This window comes from Magnolia sinica, chromosome 8 (assembly GCF_029962835.1).
Source record: "Magnolia sinica isolate HGM2019 chromosome 8, MsV1, whole genome shotgun sequence".
NCBI lineage: Eukaryota > Viridiplantae > Streptophyta > Magnoliopsida > Magnoliales > Magnoliaceae > Magnolia > Magnolia sinica.
In genome coordinates, this window is record NC_080580.1 from 13,920,707 (window position 1) to 13,945,743 (window position 25,037).

General features: G+C 39.0%; 2 protein-coding genes across 6 annotated transcripts; both read left to right on the top strand.

Moving 5' to 3' along the window:
• The first annotated feature begins 452 nt into the window (after nucleotides 1–452).
• Nucleotides 453–10,569, top strand: LOC131252934 (uncharacterized). Of its 5 annotated transcripts, XM_058253729.1 has the most exons (3): nucleotides 482–711; nucleotides 7,628–7,689; nucleotides 9,549–10,569. In XM_058253729.1, the coding sequence occupies exons 1-3, from the start codon at nucleotides 584–586 to the stop codon at nucleotides 9,725–9,727; spliced, it is 369 nt and encodes a 122-aa protein (XP_058109712.1). In that variant the 5' UTR covers nucleotides 482–583; the 3' UTR covers nucleotides 9,728–10,569. The 5 variants fall into 5 exon arrangements, 2 of the variants coding, with proteins under 2 accessions (XP_058109712.1, XP_058109713.1); XR_009174754.1 differs by lacking the exon at nucleotides 7,628–7,689 and having other exon boundaries at nucleotides 453–711; XR_009174755.1 differs by lacking the exons at nucleotides 7,628–7,689; nucleotides 9,549–10,569 and adding an exon at nucleotides 1,589–1,744 and having other exon boundaries at nucleotides 453–711.
• A 6,167-nt stretch (nucleotides 10,570–16,736) lies between these two features.
• On the top strand, nucleotides 16,737–18,044 carry LOC131252935 (vacuolar protein sorting-associated protein 2 homolog 1-like). Its single transcript, XM_058253731.1, has 2 exons — nucleotides 16,737–16,831; nucleotides 17,641–18,044. Exons 1-2 carry the CDS (start codon nucleotides 16,739–16,741, stop codon nucleotides 17,776–17,778), a joined length of 231 nt encoding a protein of 76 aa, XP_058109714.1. The 5' UTR covers nucleotides 16,737–16,738; the 3' UTR covers nucleotides 17,779–18,044.
• Nucleotides 18,045–25,037: the final 6,993 nt, after the last annotated feature.

Here is a 25,037-nt window from a genome sequence, read left to right on the forward strand (position 1 = left end):
AGTGTAGGTACAAAAATGAGATATATCCAAATCTCTAGGGGACCACAGCATAGGAAACAGTGTTGAATGAGGGTAGACCCTTAAAAACATTTTGGGGGCCATAAAAGTTTTGGATCAAGCTGATATTTGTTTTTTCTCTTCATCTGGCCCTTAATGACCTAATCAACAGATTGGATGTCAAATAAACAGTATAGTGGGCCATAGGAGGATTTTAATGGTTGATATCCAATCACTATTGTTTTCATGTGGTGTGGTCCACCTGAGATTTATATCCCTCTCATTTTTGGGATCAAACAATAAAATGATATGTAAAAATGGATGAACGGAATGGATGAAATACATACATCATGTTGGGGCCCATAGAGCACCGACCACCAGCCACGGAGTTGGTGTCAGGGGGAGTAGCCAATCCGTTTCCCCGCCCCAGCCAGTCCGACATATTTACGGTCTAGATCATTGACACGTGGGCCCCATTTTTTCTCAGTTAAAACTCATGCCTATCCTCGAGTCGACAACCCATGCAAAACCAATACCACGTAAATAACAAGCCAGACCATTGATCGAGCGAAGCAACCTTTCGAGAATGCTGAAAATAAAAAGAACGGATTTTTCCATCTCTTCATACCCTCATCCACCTCTCTTCAATGCTTGCAATCCGCGTCGGAATTCCCACCATGAGTTTCCTCTTCGGCAAGCGAAAGACTTCGGCAGGTAATATACATCTTCCCAATCTTATACCCCTTCTGTAATTTTTTTTTGATATTCTAATTCTCTTAAATGAAATTTTATTTCAATGAGCTATGATTTATTCTTTTATTTATTTATTTATTTATTTAAAATTCTCTATCAGTATTGAAATTTAGAACACGAACTGAATGAAAACGCGTAATTAAGGAATTAGTTGGATGATTTGATTGTTTGTAAGAATTCTTTTGATGAATCGAGAATATCATAGTACTCATAATCATGATTATTTCCCAATTGAGGATTTTACAGATCTTTGTTAATTTCAAATTGCTTTAGATTTGTGGTTACATTAGGGCCTGTTTGGTCAGGCAGATCCCATGGTATTAGGAGGGATGGGATCAATTTTAAGGTAATGATGGTGGTGTCAGTGGATTGTCTTAAGATCCATGGGATTGCTTATATCCCTGGACAAGTTCAATGGGTCTGTTTGGCACGCCATGCATATCCTGGGATTTTACCTTCCAATCCATCCAACAAGGGATAGGATCAATTTTAAGGTAATGATGGTGATGTCAGTGGATTGTCTTAAGATCCATGGGATTGCTCATATCCCGGGACAAGTTCACCGGATCTGTTTGGCTCGTCATGCCTATCCCAGGATATTGTCGATCCCATCCCTCCTAATACTGTGGGATCTGCCTGGCCAAACAGGCCCTTAATGATCTCCTACAGCTTGTTGTATGTTGCCTTAACGCACCCACTGTTACGATCCCAAAGGTTTAAAGAGCCTAACTTTACATGTTCCATCAGTTATGGGGCTTTTGGCGCATTGGTTATGTTCTTAACAATTGGTATCAGAGCCTTTTGGCGCATTGGTTAGGTTCTTAACAATTGTTATCAGAGCTAACACCACGTCCTGTGTTCGAGTGAAAGCCGCCGTGGCATGGAAAGGGCAACCAAAGTGTAGCCACAAAGTGGAAAGGTCTACTTGGATAACCAGAGTGCAGCCGCCATGCCCTGGAAAGGGCTACCTAGAAAAGAGGCCAGAGTGAGTGCCACCATAAATGTCAGCTTTAGAGTGTGGTGGAATGTTATGATCCCAAGGGTTTAAGGAGCCTAACTTATGTTCCATTGGTCCTGGGGATTTTGGCGCATTGGTTAGGTTCCTAACACCCACTGTCTTACATGTGCATTTGAGCCAGTCAAAAGGTGGCCCCAATTGTGAAAATTACTTGTATGAAGAGCATTGGGCTGGTCCACTTTTTGGATAGGTGGTAGATCTCTACTCTAAAATTAGTAGAATCTACGGTGGGTCCTACTTCGAGAGGGAACCTCTCTCCTAGTGCAAGCATTGAATAGAGAAATTAGAGAAAATATATCATGCCTTGTTTCGTCATTCACGTAGAACTATACACTAGAATATCATCGAAGAATACTTTAAAATAGCTGTAGTTAGGGCTGAAAATATCATTCATCATACTCTGGGAAGTTGAAGGTGCATTTGTGAGACTAAACGGTATCACAAGGGACTCATAATGCCCTTCGTGAGTGTGGAAAGTTGTCTTTGGAATATCTTCTTTCAATATGCATATTTGATTATATATGGATCAAAGATGGAGGTTTAAAAAATAGCACACACCATGCAATTAATCAAGTAATTCATTAATCATTGGTAAGAGAAACCTGTCCTTTGCAATAGTGTTATTAAGGGTACGCCAATCAACACAATACTGCCATGTGCCCATCCTTCTTCTGAACAAGCAAAATTGGTGACGGATAGGGACTCACACTTGGCCATATGATCCCTGTTTTCGAGCATCTTGTGAACTATTCTTTCAAGTTTGTTTTTCCAAGTATGGGGGTATCGATAGGTTTGAAAGTTTGTACTTTGTGCCTACTCTATAGTGGTCATCTTGTGATCTTGTGGACCCCTTGGTTCTGTAAAAATAACAGCAATTTTCAAGAATTTTAATGAAATTGGGAGGTGTAGGATTTGATTTACCTTTTGTCACTAGAAGCTACCAACTGCATGACCAGGCCATTCGGTTGGTGTCACAGTAATTGTTCCATCGAGTGCAAATTAACGAGACGAGCTCCCCCACTAGGTTGCCCCATCATCCGGTAGGAGTCTCGTTTCACTGTGAAATCCATGGTGAGCTTGTCGAGAATCTAATGGAGGGGACCAATCTATTGTAGTCACAGGACTTCAAGCGCGAGGTCTGCTCCTTTAACCAACAATAAATACATGTTGGTTACGAAGCGGTACTGCTGTATTTCCAGCTTGACACTATCCAACGGCTCATATACTCCAACTAGTTACCATCAACAACCCTCACTGCAAACGATGCAGTGCTTTGAATGGGGCAATTTAGGCTGTGTGCCAACCATTCATTAATGAGGTTGTGTACTCCCCTGAACTGATCAAAATCGACACCCAATTGGCGTTTCAAAAGTCCAGACATTCTCATTGTGTGGCGGAGACAGTCAAACAGTGCATGTACTAAGATCTCCAACATAACCTCCTGAACAGTGCACTGAATGTGTTGAAGCTTTTCTTCCTGCTTGCATGCCAAACCAATTGTTACCACGAATGTGGTAGGCCGAAACATCTGAACTTCAGACCCGATCTCCACCTTCAGCCTACTAATAAAGTATCTGACCACTGCCTTTTCAACTTACTCTTTGACACGGTTAGCATCTCTTAAAATTTATTTGATACTCCCAGGCTTATCAGGTTTGTCATAGTTTCAAGAGGGATGTGTCGAAATCCTCATAATAACTGGGTCTGAATCGTATGCAAAGAGCCTTGATGGAATGTGTTCAAGAAAGTGAGGCTTGCATCTTTTCATACCATTTATGGCATCACCTTCCAAATGGAAAAATGCTCTGAGAACTTGTTGATTGTTACCTGTCGGTTGTTTTTTGGAATTGAAAAAATTGTTCCGTGCAATAGATCCAACTGGTCAGAGCTTTACTTCTAAGCTCTAGAAAGTCAAGGTATTGTAGTGTGCCTGAATTGGTACCTCACCATCTCTACTGGTCCCACCGTTAAACCCCTCAGATCAGCCATCTCGATCAGGCTTTCAATCCTCAAGGACTGAAGTTGCCAACTAATTGTACCGCAGACTCATGGCAGCCAAAGTTTCTTTGATCTTGCACAAGGAATCGAAATGCTGCTGTAGTCCCTCTTCCAATCGCCCCACCTTGTCCTCAATGGGTGGAATTCTCTGGTTGTTGCTTTGGCAATGCCGAAGATCCGGCACTGATACCAAATTGGTAGATCTGTACTCTAAAATGAGTAGAATCTACCGCGGCTCCTACTTTGAGAGGAAACCTCTATCCTAGGTGCAAACACTGAATGAAGAAATTAGGGAAAAGATCCAACTTCCTTCCCTTATTCTCATAGAACTTGAACACGCAGTGTGATACTAAATAGGAAACAAATAAAAAGCATCTCAGCAAATAAAATCAAACAGCCCAGATTTATTCTCATGTCCCCTTCCATACATCAAATGCAAATCCTAACAACTGGCTACACTGGCATGTTGGATTGGACTGTTAGCATCTGCAACTTTGACATCCATTGTTTCTGTCCAGGGTGGCCTATCAGTGGACCATTCTTGTTTTGAGCCAGGTGATGGGCCACACCTTTGTCATGAGAGGCTGGTTGTAGGTTAACCCACCAACAGGTTCTGGGTGATTACTAGTCTTGTAGTTGAATTAAAGACCATGCGCTGAGTTAGAATCCTTTCACTATATAATCCAACCCTGCAACCTGAAACCCGATTATCATATTGTTCAGTGGTTCTAGTGGCCAATTGAATACCTAAAACCATGTGTGTGATAATCATAAACTAGAGTAGAAATCAGGCAACCACAACAAGATTCAAGAGATGAGATGGTAAAAGCACAAGGAAGCCACCATCCACACCTGCTTTGACTGATGCATCCTGATCCACCCATTCTTTCCACTTTTGGTTATGTAGTTGTACAGTGCTTGCTAGTGTATCACCAAAAGCTTTAAGGATGGGTGTATTTGCCTGTCAGAGTTTTGGAGAGGGTGCCAAAATCATTTTCGAAAGATAAATCCAGGATATACTGAGTTCCGCATGGTATGCACCTACATACATGCAAATTGGTAAGATAAATATCTCAGTATTTCAGAGAGAAAAATACAACTTTTGAGTGTAGGTTGCAATTGGATACCATAGGGTAGGTTGCAATTAGATACCATAGGGTTAGGTTTCTCATCCCTGCTAGAGTAGTGTTATACAGGACCAATAAAATAGCGTGCTATGTCAATGCCACAATGCGATGTGTTAATCTCAACTTGGTGTATCTTCACTTGGATGCTTATGTAATTCAGCCTATAAATGGGTTAGCAGGTTCCGTATATGAACTAGGTTCCATGATCTTATAAAATAAGAAAATATTTTCTTTAAATTTCCTGCCATGGGATTTTTATTGTAGAGGTTTGAATCCACATAAGTACACCACCAGCTTTGTGTGGGGTGACTCCACTGTTCATCAATCCGGTAAATGAACCAAATTCCCACTTGTGGAAGCGCTTTGATCATGTGCATAAGCAATTGTACAAAAACAATGTGAAATAATCATCACTATAGATTTGGGTGTACATGAAAAAGAGTAGAGAATGAGACACAAGAGATACATGGTTTGTCACATCGTGACCACATCCATGAGAAACCGACAAATAATTCCACCAAAAAATGAGGAGAACAACAAGATACAAGAAAGACAATGCTCAAATACAATGAACATACACATCTCTAGCCTCTTCTTATCATGCACTAAGAGAACTTTCGGGAAAACCATCCCACCTCTTCTCTCCGCAACCTTGCCAATTCATGAGGAAAACTCACCCTTGGAGAGAAACCGTCTCCCCTCTCATTCTTGCTAGCACAAGGGAAAACCCTACCCATCCCTGCCCTAACTTGTAGACATAAGTGAAAAGACATTTTTATCCATAGAAACATGCCCTCCAATTTAACATGTGACACAACAATTTTGCCTTTGAAAAATGCCCCTCACCAAAAGCCAAGTTGATGGGCCATGACCCCCAATATCCACATATTTATCTTTCCATTTATCATCTTTTTGCTTCTAATCTGCTCTGCAGAATTCAGCACATGCAATTAGTTTCAATCTATATGATTCTATTTGCATTAGGGTATGGACCTGTGTTCACCATCCAATCTTAGTTCTCTAACAAAACCGACGAGTACCTTCCATCCAGCCATTCTTTTGCCATGCTGAAAGTACCTCGAACTGCTCTTTAGAATTGTGGACAGCTAAGATCCTCAAAACCAAACCTTTTCTCTCTTCAAAAGGCAAGCTTTATTTCCAACGGCAATCCCATTTCTCCCCTTAAGCTCATGCAACTAATAATCTCAGTCTTGATGCTAATAATCCATTACAACACTCGTTTCTTTTGAAACCTAGAGAACTTAAGTGCAACCTAAACTCTCTTGCAAGTCCAACACTGACCTCGCCAACCTTATCAGCCTTTCTGCTCACCTATGGCATCCAACTTTTCTCTTTAATAAGATGCAAGTTCCTTTGCAAAAGTAAGACACAAGGTTTGTTTCTGGAAAATGCGATTTTTGTACCACATACCAACTGTCTCAGCCTTGTGGTAAAATCAACAATCTTGCCATGCCAACCATTCATCCTTTGTTTATTTTGAAGCCTAGAGAAGTAGGATCCCGACTTCTCTAGCAAACTCAACACGCTGTCCATGTCAACTTCATTTTCCTTTGTGTTCACCTTTTTCAAAGTGTACTCCACTTTCAAATGTTTGGCCAAGAAATCTCTGGAGCTAAACTGCTTCCTTAGGATCAATCTCAAAATCCACTCTGCCAAAAACCAAATCAGCACTGTTATCTCGTATGAAATCCAATATGTCGTTGCTATGACCAACAATGACACATTCAACCATGGGACTAAAGACATGCACAAATTCCTTGACCTCCTTGCCTTCTTACACTCTCTGGATGTATACAATCAAAATCAGTGCTTCCAAACGATTTTGCACAAGATCCCAGCCCAAATTTCATGACTACTAAAACTCATTTGACAACTCTTATCTTTCCACCTTGTCTAATGAACTTGTGACTGTTGAAATCCAATTGCAAAGCTGAAACTGAATATTGGTTAAATTCAGCACATGTGAATCATTCTTAAGTTGTCATCATCATCTAAGCCTTATCCCAGTTAATTGGGGTTGGCTACATGAATCCTGTTCCTTAGATTCATGATGGAAATTCTGGCATGAGTTTGACACCGGCTGCCAACCTGAACCCTACTTTATCCAGGTTTGGGACTGGCAATGAGAGCACAAAACTCCCACAGATGCAATTTAATAGACTATTTTGCATAGTCTACTATCCCCAGCTATCCTCCTAAGGAGAAGTTTGGTTTCAAACTCCAGTTCGAATAGGAGTATCCCGTGCTAATGTGCCTTGGATGATCCACATCTCTGGATCAGGCACTGATGGGCACATTGAACTATCCATGTAGGTTGAATCATTCTCAAGTGTCTTGATTTATTTTATTTTTATTTATTTTTAGTTTTTTTAATGGCTTTCTCAAGTGTCTTAGTCATTCCATGAAACATCTTTTTATATGCACTGAACCTGCACCAATTGAAATACAAATTCTGGTTTTCCCATTAATATGGAATTGCCCTCGCATGGTTCAAACAAACTAAACTAATGATTATATGAAACGTATGATGTGTAAAGTACCCAAAATTGGTGACATTCAGGACCACATCCCGCTATCAACACTCCAACAATGAAGGCCAATGCCGACTCATCGACTTAATTTGCTTCATTTTGAGATTTTCTTCCGGTATTTTTAAATAAGTTTCTTTTTCACCAATCCGATTGCTTTCTTTTGAAACTTTTTTTGTCTGTAGGCCATTTTCCCTCAATGTGAACACTGCCCTTGGATGCATAGGCGAATGGAATTGTGAACACGGTTTAGTCAAGAGGAAATGTTGAAACTAATTATTGTTATTATAGATATTTTGATATTGTTTGTGATGAAGCCTTAAATTGCATGTGGTTCAGTCAAACCCACCCTCATCAAACAAAAAGTAGTGTAGTTGTGATTTGGAGTGTAGATCGTCAACATGAATACCAATGGAAGGAAACTCAAGTTGGTTAACAGTGGTCCATAACAGTTTAAGAGGGATCTTGTTAAGTACCTGCTATAATGGCCTACCATGTGACACCTATTATAGCAGCTTATGTGAAATAATGTTCATAACAGCCATGATAACAACACTTAAGGCTATGACCATTTTCTGACAATTAACAGATATTTTTTCTGAGTGTCAGTGATACTGATGCATGGTTCTGATACTCTGAACACTGATGCATGGTTCCGATACTCTGAACACTGCTCACATGCTAGCACGGTCCCTCCAATACTAACACCCCGCCTGCTAATAAATGCATACAGAAAGGCAAGAAAACAAAGGATGATCATTGGAGGACAGCTGGGAGAGAAACCACTGAGCACGGGAATTCCCTCATATCAAATAACACAAACATGAGGCACACTCATGTACCACAACTGGATCAAAATTTGAAGGACATTCTCAAGTAGTTAACTGCAAAGAATAGAAAGGAGCCGATTACACATCAATACATCTCTGTTGAACATGTCGTACAAGCCAATAAGATCTTGGCATCATCCTGAACATTGTACTTACAGCCCAACTGCTGCCTGTCATTGAAAAGGGGAAATTTGCAAGCAGTCAAGGTTCTGCAATGGCAAACAAGCTTGCTAACCATGATGTGTGGAAGTGGTGTTAAGTAGAAAAGTCTCCTTCCTTCCAAAGTACCAGGTTGAGCGTGTGGAGAATCACTCTTTTTTATTTTTTATTTTTTTACAATAAATTATTTTTTCCTTTCTAGATTGAAAATCAAACTAAAATTTGTAGATCCCTTAGAATTCTATTTTTATCAACTTTCATAAACGAATTTCATTTGGTCTCTATTCTTAAAAGGATCTTTTTGGAGCATAAAATTAGGAATATTGTTTTTGTTCATTTAAGTAGATCTAATATTTTATTAGGAATTTCCATGTGTCGCACCATAAGACCGCATTCGTTAAGAAAGATGATTAATGAGGAAAAACTCTCATGCTGTGGTAGCGTTTAATGGTTCCTACTTCATATGCACGCACCCTACTTTGGCATTTTTTCCAATTTGTTTAATAACACTATTCCAAGGAATTATACAGGCTATAAGGGCTTGCTTGAGAAATGAGAAGATTTGAAGAATCTCTCTCTCTCAAAATTGGGGTCAGCTAAATGAATCCTGTTCTGCCACTTCATCCTATCAAGGGCTGGACATTCAGTTAGGCCGTAGGTCATGAAGTCTGTTCTTACTACCTCCATCAACGTCCTTTTGGGCCTTTCCCTTGCCATTTTAGAGCCTTCAAGTTGTACCAACTCACTCCTAGCCATCGTAGTTCTTGGTCTCTGTCACATGACCAAACAACCTACATCTACTTTGCCTCATCTTATTACCTATTGGTGCTACTCTGAAGTTCCTTTGAATGCATGCATTTCTAATTCTGTCCTTCCTCGTCTTGCCACTCATCCATCTCAACTCCCTAAGCACTTTTGGACTTGAAACAATAGTGCTTGCAAATTGGGGCTGGTCCCTTAGTTTGAGTGGGTGGGTCTAGCATCATCACTTGATTTTTTATATTGATTGAAATTACTGTAGTTCAATTTATTTGAACATGAAAAACAGTCATATGGTTATAGTTTTACTCGTCAGAAATTAACAAGTTAATGCTTGTTGGCTGCTGCTGTTATGCAGAACTCCTTAGGGAGAATAAGAGAATGCTAGACAAATCTATTAGAGAGATAGAAAGGGAGAGGCAAGGTCTACAAACGCAAGAGAAGAAGCTTATTCTTGAGATAAAGAAATCTGCAAAGCAAGGGCAGATGGTATACTTATCTTCCCCTTTTTTTATGTTTCTATTTTGTTCTGTTTGACGTACTGTCTTGCAATGTATGGAAGATTGTTTACGTGCAAAGTTGGTTTCTCTATTGCTTTAGCAATGGTAGCTGTAAGTAATACGTAGATTATTATCCTTTCTTTCAATCTTGAGGCATGCTATTTTCAAGTATGATCCCAGTTCAACAATCGTAGGGCATTGATATGGCATGAGTATGGTGTTTCTACTTCAATTGAAGTGTTAAACTGGATTAGATATAATTACATTATGCATTTTGTATTTGCCCAGGGCTGTAGCATCTAAAGTGTTTTAACATTGTAGTCAGGGGTTCAATGTGTCACAGTTAAATAAGATATAAAAGAAAAAGGATTGGTGAAGTTATTTAGTCTTGGCCAGCTAAGCAATGAATTGAGCATGAGTTTTATCAAGGTATCATCCAAGCATCACTAAATCCTTTAGATTACCTATAACATTTTCTTTGACATGTAGATCCCCTGGCCACACTTTGTATTTGGTTCACTGTACTTCTTTGGTTGGTTCCTAGGTAATGATACCATAATTCTTTGAATCTCTTTGCCATTGGTATCACCCTCACCAAAACAGATCTCTAATTCTTCGAATCTCTTTTCCATTGGTATCTCCCCTCACCAAACAGATTTCAGAAGGTATTGCTTCTTCCATTAAACTCAAAACTCTCCCTGTAGTAGACTTCCTTCTCCCTATTCCTTTTGTCCATTCTTCCTTTGATCGCCTCTCACTGTTCCATTGACCTTGTTTGGTGTCCCAAATTCCCAATAGACTAACTTCGTGAGACATACATTCATGCTCCTGGACCAATGTTGTTAAAATCTTTAGCATATCATGAAACATAATAGGGCTCAAATTGTATCAGATTGCAAATCATATTGTAAATTGTAGGATTTTATTATTATTATTATTATTTTTATTATTATTTTTTTTGATTTCTTAAAAAATTGAAAAACATCAGGAGAAAATATTAATAAATCAGGAAAAAAAAAATCATCAATCATCCATTTGCCATTAACATGCACTAAGAAAAGTAATACATAACATGACATGAGAGAGAGAGAGAGAGAGAGAGAGAGAGAGAGAGAGAGAGAGAGAGAGAGAGGTAATGCCATACCTTGCTGGCAGCAACGGTGCTTGAATTTTCCTTGTTAAAAAAACACACAAGCAGAACTTTCAATTGTCTGCAGGAATCCATTAATTAATGGAAATTAATATTATCAGTTTTTTCAATTTCTGCAACCAAATCTTCGTCAGAAGTAACTTTTATAGCCAAAGCAGGGCTCACAAGTCTGAGAATTTGATGAGATTTGCAGCTTGTTTCACTCTAAGTTAGTTTCCCATATCTTTCTTTAAGCTACAAGAATGCAATAGAAATGGATAAATATAGGCATATATATCAACTAAAAGCAGCATTTTTAAAGAAGATGGACACAAAAATGCCAAATGCACTTCTCCTTTCCTGTTCCTAAATACTCTAACAACCTTAGAGTTTCACAAGTTGCCTAATGAACTTCCATCCAAATTGGGCTTCTACACACATGAATCCAAACACCCACTTAATGGACTTTTGGGATGGATTACTAGCTGTCTCAAATCAATCTCTACCTTTTAAGGCAGCTGATCTAGCTGTTTCTAAATCCCAAAATACTTATTTGCACACAACTGCAAGGAATACACCCGATTTTATATTTTACATTTAAACCTATTTGAGTTCCATCCAGCAACATAAAGGCATAATATGAAATTTAAATCATGATAATTATGAGGGAGACTTACCGAGTGCCATTCTTATCATTTTTATAAGCTGTTGAAGCACATCAATTTCAATCATCGCAACCTCCCAGTACTTCTTAATACCACGGACAACTTTGATGGCTACCATCTCTTTTTTCCCTGTCCCAGCATTCCAAAACCTGACCAAATGTCCCTGAAATAAATTATACAAAAGGCGAAGCAGAATGAGGAAGATGACATTAGCATTTCTCAAGTCAAGGCACTAACTTTAAGAGATAGAAGCCCACTGTGTTTGCTATCGTGCAAGGCCTATGCATGGACAGGAAAACTTACAACATGCTTTAAATATCACATAATTTGGTAAAGTATACTGACTTTTATGATAGCAGATCTATAAGAAGCCAAGTGATCTTCTCACATATAGTCATAATCTCTCCCAAAGAAGCATCTACAATTGGTTTTCCAGTATCTTGAGAAGAAGTTCCGTTCAATATAAAACATGGATAAGAGTATAGTTAAATTTTTTTAAAAAAAATTAAAAAAAGGCCAATAATTAAGGAGGTTGGGATGGTACTTCCCAAATGTGCAGTAATGGAAATTTCAAACATTTTATAGAACTAAGATTGGAATTTCTAAAACTTGTTACCTGAAAATTACTAAAAAAGAGAACATAAATCAATGATAAGAAATTATGTTTTTTAGATGACAAAAACAGTGTCTCAGAACAAAATCTGGTAATCTTTGTTTCAATAGAGAAGTGCGTCGATTGCAAGTTCACATCAATAGGTAAGGATTTATGTAAGTGTTTAGGTTGATGAGAATGCCTACTTGGGGTTTTTTTGAAGCTAGCTCAAAGACCAAATTGAAGGAACCTAATCACACTCATGAACGAGTTTCCTAGTGTCTTGGCTTGAAATCTGTTTGATTCAAGTTGATTTTGTTCTCATACTGAAACCATGCCACTCGGTGAGGTTGACAGAGCCTCTTGACATTTATCTTCAATTTTCCACATCATCTTTGATATAATTTCCGGAACTACCATTGCCAATCACCAACTTGCACGCTCTGCCTTGCACTGTGCCAAGTTGTTATGAAGGCAATGGTACTTCAATTTTTTCCTGCTGAAGACTTTTTGAGACAGCAGACTGTGTCGTATGAGGAGATTTGACATTCCATCCCCATTACAGAATCCTCCCTGAATAGTTTGCACCATCTCCTTCACTCCATCCTTGCAGCTACTAAGATTGGCCACTCCTGTGTAACTGTCAAATTTTCGTAGGTAATGAACCTACAATAACATAAGGAAGCTACAAAAATTATAAAAGTTTATCTATAAAAGCAACAATCTATATGACAGATTATATCCATCTAATGTCATTCTCATCATAGTTAATAGCCAAGAAGAAACAATCCATGAACAGATTCCTTTTGATACCACAACAATGTCTGTCTTTATGGCCCCAACACAAAAGTAACAGTGAAAGCACAATCCCAAAAGGCATTCCCAACATTGAGGGAAAAAAAAAACCCAAAACCCCATTCCCCACTTTTTACATGCTTTTTATCGACAACATGCAACATAAGTGCATCAAATCACAGCCAGTACCACTTCCTCCCCTCATTGCCCTCAGCCTTTTTTAAGGCATTGGAAGCATCCCATGCTTCACAACCCCCACCAAAGGAGTGTCTGCAAGGCAGATATTTAAATAATGCATAGAAAAAAAAAGAAGACTCACACCACTGATTTTCTTCTCTCTCTCTCTAGTTTTTTTTTTTTTTTTTTGGGGGGGGGGGAGAAGGTTCCCTACCAAAATTCTACAAACAACTAAAGAAATACAAATAAAATGAATATTTGGGTAAGGTTTTCATGAATGACAATGGCTATGAACCATTAGATTTACAAGCACAAAACTAAATATATCTCCATCCCTACAGAAGCCAATTCAGGGAAAAATCACATATCAAAATCATGAAAACAACTAAAGAAAAAAAGTGGATGCTTCACAATTATCTTTAACTATGAAAACAACATAACTTTGAAACATTCAAAGTGAGTGCAATCGTAACATACTGACTGAGGGTAGCAAGCATCTACTATAGCATACTGGTTCTCCTGCCATTTTAAATGCATTCAAATTGTCATTAATGGAAATGGAAAAAAATAAAATAAAATCGGACTAGAGTCAATTGCATTCACATCATACTAGAGTTAATTGCATTCAGGGTGCATTGTTATACAATCATGTGCAAGTCATGTTGGCTAATTTATGCTGATGTTTTCCGAGGGATAAATTCATCTAACCTAAACACATTATAGGAGACCTCTCATTCCACCTGTTGAAGAACAAAACAGAAATGCAGAACTGAGCTTAAATATTTGACAGCCAAGGAAAATAAGCAAAAGACAAACAAAATGGAGAACACTTGTCCAAAAGAATAGCTAGAGAGAATCTAAAACTATAAATCCCAAAATCTAATTGAGGAACTGATACAAAACCCATAGAGAAAAAGGAAAAGAAATGTAATAAGCATGGGGGAAGAAAACTAATATCGGACTCCAAGTCCCAACAGTTAAGGCCGTGTTTGGATGCTCACCCAAAATTGAATTGCAATAGTTCAATTCAATGAGTAAATGACTAGTGAGGCTAGCCACTCAAATCACAATTATTGTCATTTCAAGTCCAACTGGCCAACTTAAAAGCCCATGGAATTACAACAAATTAAAATGGTGCCAGTCACAAATTGGCCATAATCTTCTCATAATGAATTTGAATAATTGCAATACGGTTCAACAAAGCATCCAAAGAGATCCTAAAAGAAGCAAAACTAACAAATGAAAAGGATAGTAGATGATCAGAGTCTTCATACACAGATGTGGATGGCAACTTTTAGACAAAAAATCACAACAATTATGCAAAAGAATAAAAACTGATAAATAACAAGACATCCATTTTCAAATAGATATCTCAATGACAATATATATGAAGAGGGGCCATGAAGAAAAATGAGAATAATAATAGAAAAGGTGGGGACAAATTGCCTAAATTCATACTAGAAATTTCAATTAGTAAGTAAATGAAGTAGCCGGGAAATCAGTAACCCAATAAAGAAAGGATCAAAGAAAGGATATAGACCTTGAGAGAGTGATCTACCCTCCCTGCAAGTAAACACAAGAGTGTGGTTTTTTCACAGCCTGGAGGGCCCAGCAAAAGAGTCATCCTTCATGCCAATCCGCATATGCATGAGTAAAGCAATGATCTAACAAACCCCTATCCAAACCCCATCCCCTATCCAATTCTCAATTCCCATCCCCAATCTGCAAACCCCTTTCTGGCAAACCCTACAAATAGCGTCAACAACCCAAATTGCAGCAACTTCCTGCTCCATCTCCGATCCACCACTGCAAACCCAACTAAACCTAGCCCAGAAAAACCCCCGACCACCAGACATAGATCCAATCACGCACCAACAGCCCCATTGCCGCCACCCCAAACTCTGGCAAAACGCCAATCACACACCACCAGTCCCAATCGTGCACCACCTGACGCGACCCTGTCCAAAATCCGTCATCTTCCCTAGCTCCCTAGCTGCATTCATAATCACTCTCTCTCTTGGAGAAGGTTAGCTTATCCATGGCTAGGTCGGCAGATATATCCAGTTTAGGTAGAACCTCGAAGGCTGTTAGTTTCTTTATATTCCTTGACCATAGGTCAACCCCAAAGTGCTGGTTATGCTCGGTTTTGTTGTAGTGACATGATTGTTTTGCTACATTCTTATTTTCTTTATAAACTTCAACATTGTAAGATGTTGGGATGCGGAAATTATGTCATAGCATTGTGTTACTGTTTACCATTTGCATTTAGCATCTGATGGAATTCATGCATAGCAAGATCGATGATATCAGTTAAAGCTTCATAGTCATCATACAAACCAACCATTCATGATTTGGTTTTTGTGTTCTCTTTCACGGGGCTGTGAAAGTAACGGCAAAAGACCTTATCAGAACACGTCATCAGATCACAAAATTCTATGCTCTCAAATCACAACTCCAAGGAGTATCTCTAAGAATTCAGGTATCTTCTGCATTTCTCACTTCTCATTTTACATTTGTAATAATGGTACAGAATTTCTCATTCTGTTTAATTTTTTTCCCCCAACCGTACCCTGAATGGCCCAAGTATCAGTTGGTTACTTGTTGCTTACATTGAAGTTGAATCTCTATTTTATCTTTCTCCAAACCATTGATCTGACAGGCTCCACCGTGGATGGGGAATGCCAAAAAATATCCCAGATTGGAATATCCTATTTGATCACTGGCCTGCAGATAGGCAGTTAAGGACAGTTTAAAATCTCGAAAACTTGACTCGACTCGAAGACTCAGATGGGTCTTTACTTGACTTGACTCATATTTAATAATTAAATTAAATATTATTTATAAATATCTAAAACCAGTTGCATAGGATAAAATAATTAAAATAATGGATGGAGAATCAAACCCACGGTGCTTGGCTTCTTGGTTAGAGATGTTTCCTATGCTATAGGTCATGTGTTTGAAAGCCCCTTCTTACTTTAAAAAATAAAAAAATAAAAAATGAAAAACTCATGGAGCGAATGACTCACTTCAAGTCGTGTTGAGTTGACTCGATTGAGTCAGCAAGTTGACTTGACGAGCGATGCCGAGTTGAAGCTGAGTCAGGCTTACAACTGAGTTTCATAGTTACTCAGCTCGAAATCCTGCTGAGTTGAGTTGACTCGGCCAATTTTGCATTCGAGTTACTGAGTTTTAGAACTACGGTTTAGGAAAAAAAAAGCAACAGGCGGCATTCAACTGAAAAATGGCCAAGGGTCGAATGGTTAGGATCTTCTGTGAGAGTCCCACCAGATCAATCTGGACCACTAACAATGCTCCTAGCTTGTACAAACTTCATCGAAGGATGTTGTACATATTGTCAGGCAGAGGATCATGTAGTTCATCTTTGCTATGATGGTGCTCACACCCAAATCCTCATGGGGTGAAACTCAAGATAGGAGAGAAGGTACCATTTTGATTTGTGGAATTATTGTAAATAGAAAATACATATTCTGAATTCAGTTTTTGGGTTTTGTGATATTTGTAGACATTGAAATCGACACAAGCGATGGGTGAGGCTATGAAAGGTGTCACCAAGGATTAAGTCACCTGCGGCTCCCACGAATGTATATTACAAATATATTTGCAAGTAGTTTGATGGGGCACGTCTATTAAACCAAAGTCTCACATGAGCTAGACCAACCAAATAATGTCATGTCAGTGTCGGAAGGAGATGAAGAAGAGGAAGAAACTGAAGAACTTGTGAGCCAGGTTCTTGACGAAATTGGAATCGACATTGATCAGCAGGTACAGCTATCTCTCCTTCTGTTCTATTTTTAGAATTTGAGCAGATGGTTTCTCTTCTTGTTGCATGCACAGCAACTCAGTCATGGATGCTTAGGGAGAGGAATATAGAATGTTCAATACAACATCTTCTCAGGTTGATACACTTCATCAGGGGTTGCTCTTTTTGGGACTGTCTGGATGCACCCTCAAAAGGGGCTTTTTAGGCCTAAATGCTGCTTTCATCCAAATGGCAGTTGATGTTGTGTTTTTGGACTCCCAGTCAACAAAGAAGGTGCTAAGACGTCGACTAACCGAAAACCAATCTGATTGGGTTTTGCCTATTTGATTGAAAACCAGGCTTGAAACCCCTGCTGAGGTAGTTATTGATATGGTGGGCCCAAGGGTAGAGGGGGGATAGCTGTAAAGCTCCCACATCGATTACCAAATGGCAGGCACCACCTGTACCTCTGGGTCAACCGTACAAAACAAGCACTTAAATGCCACTTTGATCCAAACGGCAGTTGATGTTGTGTGATTGAGGAAGTTGTTGATGTGGTGGGTCCAAGGGCAGAAGGGGATAATCGTAAATCTCACATGGAGGGGGAGGGAGGGATTGTCCATTTCCACCTGACACACAGGATTATCTGATAGTGTGGGGGGACATGCTGGGGTGGCCCATCCCCTGATGGGATCCTCCATATACAATGGCTTAGATTATCAAATGGCAGGCCCCACCCATACCTTTCTGGCTCAAACGTACAAAACAATCACTCATCTTCTCACCGGGCACCCTACAATGCCTCATACTGAGGTCCAATTGTTTCTTGCAGCTCCTCAAGGCACCCTCATCTGCAGTGGCTGCACCAGCTGCGACAAACAAGGTTGCCCAGGCTGAAGCAACAGGGAATGAAGACTGCGGCATAGATAATGACTTGCAGGCCAGGCTAGATAATCTCAGAAAGATGTAGTCTTCTCATCCTGTCATCACATGAGGTGCTATGCAGCAATATAAATGAAAGTGGTAGCTTGGGCCATGTAATATTAGGGAAATCGTGCCTGCTTTTGCTTGCTGAGTGCTTGAAATTGACGGATTTAATAAAATCACATCTCGTGCTGCTTAATGTGTCATTTTAGTGAATATATATATATATATACTGATGCATATATTTGTTCCGGTTTATGTAAGCTTAATGAGAACCATGCTACTCCTGTATCTGGAGTATTATTGTAGGCATGCCAAATTCTTAGAGTGGTGGAGGCTCAAGGGGCATTTGGTGCCATAATGCTTGATAAGGACTGGTGGGGGGTGGCATTTCCAGGCCATCCATCCAGTGTTTCGTGTACATGGATGTTGATGGTTGAAAATTATCTAAATGGACGACCCTTGCAGCCATCACATTTCCTGTTCAATGTTTACCATCAGTCATTTTCATTTTTACTTACTATTTGAAGCTGCCATCTGTGAGGGTGAGATAGGCACCGATTTTCAACTGCCAGCCATCCATGAATTGGTCCAACTAGATGGATGGTCTGGATCCATCAAACTGCCTTCCAGGAATGAGGTATTGGTTGACAAATGCCCCTCGATTTTCCACTGTGCTGAAGTAGGCCATTATCTCTTCTGAAGTAGTTCACTTGGATTATCTGTCATTGCAATATTTTTTATACCATACACGTGGCATGTGTTTGATCATCTGAACTTTTCATGACACTTTTACATGTTTAGCATTGTCTGGTCATTTCGATTCTGGGTCTGTGCTACATTTTTTTCAAGTCTTATGATGAATAAATAGTTTAGATCATCATACATGCCACTTGGACTGTATAAACCCAGGTGGACAGGATCTCCTTCCTTTCTCAAGCCATTTAAAGTTTCATATTATTTTTTTTTTTAGTTATTTCAAAATTTGAAGTTTGGCAACTGTCGAAAGGTCAACCGTTCAAACCCTCTTTACACACTCAATACTGATGACGAAATTTATGGGCTAGTATTTGGCTGGAAAATAATTTCACTGTTCCCTGATTGGCAGTACGCTTTTTGATGGAAAGCATTTTCTGAGAATATGTTTTCATAGAAAAAATTCCTAAATAATTTTCCCAGCCCTCGCCATCTTTTTAGTTTTCATTCTAAATGCTTTCTTGGAAAAAAAAAAAAAAAAAAAAACCCTTCCATTGCAATCCTCTCTCTCTCTCTCTCTCTCTCTCTCTCTCTCTCTCTCTCCCTCCCAAGCTCCCAAACAGGCCCTTGAGGGGTCGTTTGGATGCTTGTAAACCCCAAGCTATAACGCTTTAGACCATGTGTTTGGATGGGATAAAAATGGTCTAAGTTGTGTTCTGTTTACAAGTGAACTCCTTAACCTTAAGGGGTGATTATTATTATTATTCAATTTATAACATCACTTTTTAATTCCTAAGAACATAGGTGTTGTAACCAGATATAATAAATTATTTACTTGGTACGCACTTTAAGGCCTGTTTGGTAGACACCTAAAAATGGGTTCATTTCATTTTAGTTAATTGTAATTATGTATTAGAGATCAAATTTCTTTTTGGTAATGATTAAATATTGTCTTGATAACCCACAATCATGATATTTGATATATAATTGCCATTAACTAATCGGCAATTATGATCACTTATACATAATTACCATTAACTAAAATGAGATGAACTCATTTTTGTCATCTGCCAAACAAGCCCTTACTAGTTAGCCGAACACATCAGAATGAAACAGTTCATCGGCAAGAAAGATTTTACAAGCATCCAAACAACCCTGTTCACTCCCCAAGTATAGGGTTGTGATGTAGTAATAAACTCGGTGAGACCAAGGCCGAATCCCAAGGGACTGAAACCTGTACGTAATCTGAAACTAAATAGAACTAGAACTAGAATAAGATGAAATCTAAATCAAATAGAATTTAAGGAATAATGGTGAAATATTAATCTAAAACTTAAAGAATTCAGAGGTAGGAAACTAGGGTGCCAAGGATCCACTTGTAGCAATTGGAAAGTTACCTTGCACCGATTCAAGGACACAACTGGAATCAGAGTCCTATCTTATCCAGTTGGTAAGAAGAGATTTGTCAGATCTCTAAACTTCTCATGAATCTAATCATCAACAGATAAGATTAATGAAGATTTGGAAGTGATTGAGTCACCTAACCATGCCCAGGAGACTATGGCAAACAACAACAATTTACCAATCTCACAGCCAATCATGAGAGAATTGTGAAAGTTAGGAAGGGTTCCATCACCCAATCATGCCCATGAGACGATCCTAAGTTCACAATCTCATAATGAAAAGAACATACTCAAAGCTATTACAAATTTACTATAATTTGAATCACAATAAACCATTAAAAACTAAAAGTATTCCTTAATAATTAAACTAGAATCCATAAGAGTTCAATAACCATGAATCAAAGTAAAACTAACACCCCAATCACGCTACAAGCTTCACCTCTTAGCCCTAGCTAAGAGGTTTAGCTAACCATAGGTATGATTAAACGAAATCTCAAAAGAGAAGAAAAGAAGAAAAAAAAATAATACAAAACAAACTCTCTCTCCTTTGCTTCACATCTAAACCGAGCTTCTCTCCCCCTCTCACATTAGAAGATTCCCAGCCGTGGATCCCTGTAAATTGAATCCCCCTTCACGTTCTCTCTCTTTCTTTCTTATAGGAAGCCAGACGGTCGTGGCTGAAATTGGTTGGACTCTTACGCACAAGAGGCGGTGCGAAAGAGGAAAGACTCTGTTTTAGAAACTGTGGAAAGAGACTTTTACGCATCCAGCAAACGTAATCGGAACACCTTGCGAGGTAAGATTTTAGAAGAAAATCTGTCCATCTCCTGGCTTCATTGGTTCCATCTTGTGGACGTTTCTGATCACCATTCTGTTGACCCCTGGCCCACTAAATCGAAAGCCAAAAACGTGCTTCACGAACGCTGCTTCCGCACGTTACACGAACGCTTGTTACAATTTGCTCAACACGACAGAACCGGAACTCTGTTTTGCCGTTTTGCTTCCGGTTTGCTTGGTTAAGATCGACCGTTCACTTGCTATATTTCGAACGGTTTAGATCATCGAACATTTCAAGATGAAATCTCGGAAGAAGATCCAGAGCAGCCATCACAAATGGGCGTTGTCTGTATTGCAGTAAACCAGACGTCTTTCGGCTGAGGATTTTGACCATCTTGCACTTCATTTTATAAGTTGAATAGGTCAGGTCCAGGATGGCTCCGTCTGAGCTCCATGATGGACGATGTAGATCGATCAGGTGGCCATGATGGTGGCCCACCGTCTTCCGCAAAAAGCTTTGCGCAATCCGTCTGCGTACAGAGCAGCGTCAACTTCCGTTTTTGAATGGGATATGGGACCTGCGCGCGTCTCTTGCACTGTAATGATTGGTGGGCCCCATAATCGAAGTTAGAAAGGAAATTCAGTCTGTCCATTTAACTCGCAAGAAAAAATCAGTCAGAGATGGCTAGTTTTGAATTTCTTCTGACGTGGCCCACTTGATTTTCTATTTTACTGTCCGTCCTCCGTTTGAATGGTTGAAATCCGATTCACGCTATCTTCTATAATTCCTCCACCTAGGAGAGAGTCAAGCCCCCCCTCTAGGACACATTGGACGGTCCAGATCATGAAAAAGGATGATGGATGGGGCCCACTGTCAAAACCCAATCGCAAGCACATCTGTCACCGGACGTTTTTGGCACTATTTGGATGTTTTGTACAAAAAATAGGTGGGGCCCACTTCTGATGGCATTCTTGGAGATCTACTCCGTTCATCCTCTTCTTAGTAATGTGTAAGCCAATGAGTCAAAGTATGAAGTAGATCTGAACATTAGGTGGGCCACACCATCCACATGTGATGAGTCACTACCCATCGTTGAAGCAAGCCAATTCTCTAGTTACGTGTATGGATATGGAGTTCATTATATTTACAAATTTGCCACTCTCCCTTCTAAAAACATCTGTTGTTCATTCTTCTTTATTGCACCGTCTAAAAGAAGTGAAATTTGACGAATATCCACCATTTTTCGTGCTCTTTTCATCGATTCAGTTTGTGTCCCAATCTTACAAGGATGTCCAAGATATTTTTTTAATGGTTATTGTCTGATCTTGTCTATTAGGTCACTTACACATTGATTCAAGGGCTGAATTTTGACGTGTATGGTTAATTTATGGTCCTTAGGCCATCTATAAAGTTTCGAGCCGAATAGATAGTGGAAAGCCTGTAATTTTTCATTTTGGACGTCTTTCAGGTTACTTGAGCTTCAGTTTCTCGATTTTCTTGGATTTCTGGCGTACAAATATATCGATCTTGGTCTCCTCGAGTCCAACCCATGCTTTGGTAAATTCAAAGCATCAAATTCATGCATTTAGCACCCTTTTTCAGTCCAAGCTCCTAAAGTCACCTTGCAACACAAACACGGTTAAAATAGGCTGTTAAACAGTATCATGTTCATAAATCCAGGCAATAACTGGGGTCTGATATGCAATATTCGATCCTCAACATAACCCCTAACCAGCATCTTGCTAGTCCCGAGCAAGGTATGCAAAAAATGAGTTGAGAACTACAGGACAATTTCTATGAAACCAAGTGATATTTGAAAAACAAACTAGATACTAAAATTCTAAAATTCATGAATGTTGGGTCTTACATTCCCTGTATTCAAGCGTTCTGTAGACTTCATAATCAAGTTCAAAGTATTAATCTATCAATTAGAACAATTTTAAACATTGAGATCCATGTGTATAATGTAATCTCGGCTTAGCATCATTAAGAGATCCAATTGTCAATTTCCATGATACATTGATGATTGAATGAGCATTCAGGACAACCAAAACGTAAACCAGAACGTGCCTTACAGTTCTCTTCTTTTTCTTTTTCTTTTTACTCAATTAAGTAATGCTGAGGGGAATCAGATCCTTACCTATTAGGGAGCAAACCTATGGTGAAGATTGTATATCCAACCCTTTTCACATATCATCCATGAGAAATTAAATCTACACCTATAGGGAGCAAACCTATAGTGAAGATTATTCGCCCAACTCTTCCCATCCTTCTTTATAAACAAAATTTTTCACGTTGGTTCCTTGCATGCTTAACAATTACCAAGTTTCAATTCAATATCGAACTGATACCTTAATGTGTAAGCGATATGTGACATGTGAAATTATGACTCAATCAATGTTTAAAACTTCTAATCATGGCTTAACAGTTCGAACTTAACTGTAAAATCAAACAAATAATGGAATCCAAGAGTCATAAATTACCAACATCACTTGTAATTCTAAATCCAAAATGGCCGTCAAAATCACTTCGAATTCACAAGAAATTCCAGAAAAATTTAAAAATTTTCACAATTTCTGCTCAAGACTAAGAAAACAATGATTAGGTAACCTAATCTCCCACCCCCAACCAAAAATCTACATTGTCCTCAATGTAAAGGATATGAACTCGCAATGCACATGAGACAATGAAAGTAAATGAGAAGTGATGGAAAGATTGTACCTGGACGAAGGAATCAAGAAGCTTTTACCAAAGAGATCGCAGTGTGAGAGCGAGTCAGCACAAGAGTAAAGTAAACTATCCTAAAATAACGGGAAAGCAAACTAACCTAATGGCATAAAACTAACTAACCTAGAATGACATTAAGCAAACTAACCTAGTCCTATAAAAACAGATAAAAACTACTCGATCATGCCGCAAGGTTCCTCTTCCGGCCAATATCTGGATAAATTTCTCATTAGGTTTCTCAACAGGATCATCGAAAAGCCCTTCTTACAATAGGCTTGGATGCCCTGGAGCATGACTTTTCAGAGAAATTTATGTACCTTATAAAAAATTTGTCGTTGATTCGCTAGAGGTATCCAAAGTATATATGATTCACCTGTGTTAGAAAATTTTTTAGAATTGGTATTCCATGGTGAATCAGAGACTGCAAATAAATATAATTCAAAAATAATCTCATTAGATGATGCAGTCTCAACACATTCTGAAGTTTCAGAATTTGGTTCCATTGTCAGCTCCTCCTCCTTTAATGGTAAACAGTTACGATCTGAGGAAGAAGGGGCTTCAGAATAAGGGTTCTCTCGGTCAGTGATGACTACCGAGATGTTGTCTTGCAAGGCATCCACTTTATCTTTTGACATGGGATCATTTGGATCTACAAAGTATGCCAAGCAATCATCCAAAGAGTTAGGAAGTTCAGCTGAGCATGACTTATTTTCCACATTAGAGCTCGTGATGATCTGTCCAAGAAATCCATCATCCTTGAAAGTAGACGGATGTACGCTCTCTTGCTCTAGTCCTGCATAGACAGATTGAAAATCGATGGGGGAAGCATTGATGTGATCACTTTGTACATTGAAACTACTCAATCGAGGCGTTGAATTGTCAAACGTGTATAGCTCAGATGGTGGCTTCAACTGAGTGGTTTCAAATTCCAGGGTCGTAGCGAGCAACTCGTCCTTCTCCCGAATTACATCATCATTTAATTCAGGGGAGTGGTCCAAACATATCTCATAAGAGATAGAAGGGTCGGTTGTAAGGAGCTCCTCCACTTTTAGATCAGACATGTCAGGTGAGTGGAGTAGCTCATTATGACCGTTCTCTTCGTGTGCTTCTCGATCATTGACTTGGACCAAACTTGAGATTGATTTTAGGAAAATTTGGGCTACTCATTCATGATCATCATCCCAATACACATTCTCGTCTAATTCCGTGCAGTGCACACTTGAGATGAGATCACTTTCCTCACATTCTATACATAAATTCAGTTGAGGTTCGAATAAACTAACCTATACCTCATCATTGAGATCCTGTGTGTCATGTAAGGAAGGTGTGCTATCATCATTATATTTGAAAGAAACCCATGTCTCTTCACCATTCTTTTGAACAATCATCGAGATCGACTCATCAGGAAATTGAACCGTATGCTTATTAATGGAATCCAACTCTTCATTCATAATTTCAGAGTTCTTCAAAGGCGAGTTAGGATCACTTTCCTTGCATTGTATTTCTGGACTGAATTATGGCTGGGATGACCGAGCCTCCTCTATCTTTTCAAGGCACGAAGTAAGCGCTTCAAATGATTTTCTAATTTCCATAAGACATGACATGTTATGCTGAAATGAATCATCTTGGATCGTTTTTGGTTGGATCTCAAAGGTAGGAGATCCAAGAGAATAATCATTATAACATGTTGTTAGTTCATTT

Bases quoted from the DNA above. Each gene is read 5' to 3' on its own strand.
- LOC131252934 (XM_058253729.1), top strand. From the start codon at position 584: ATGCTGAAAATAAAAAGAACGGATTTTTCCATCTCTTCATACCCTCAT. The intron at 712-7,627 runs GTAATATACATC...TTTTGTCTGTAG, and splicing joins CAAGCGAAAGACTTCGGCAG to GCCATTTTCCCTCAATGTGA. The intron at 7,690-9,548 runs GTTTAGTCAAGA...GCTGTTATGCAG, and splicing joins CGAATGGAATTGTGAACACG to AACTCCTTAGGGAGAATAAG.
- LOC131252935 (XM_058253731.1), top strand. From the start codon at position 16,739: ATGTCAGTGTCGGAAGGAGATGAAGAAGAGGAAGAAACTGAAGAACTT. The intron at 16,832-17,640 runs GTACAGCTATCT...TGTTTCTTGCAG, and splicing joins GAATCGACATTGATCAGCAG to CTCCTCAAGGCACCCTCATC.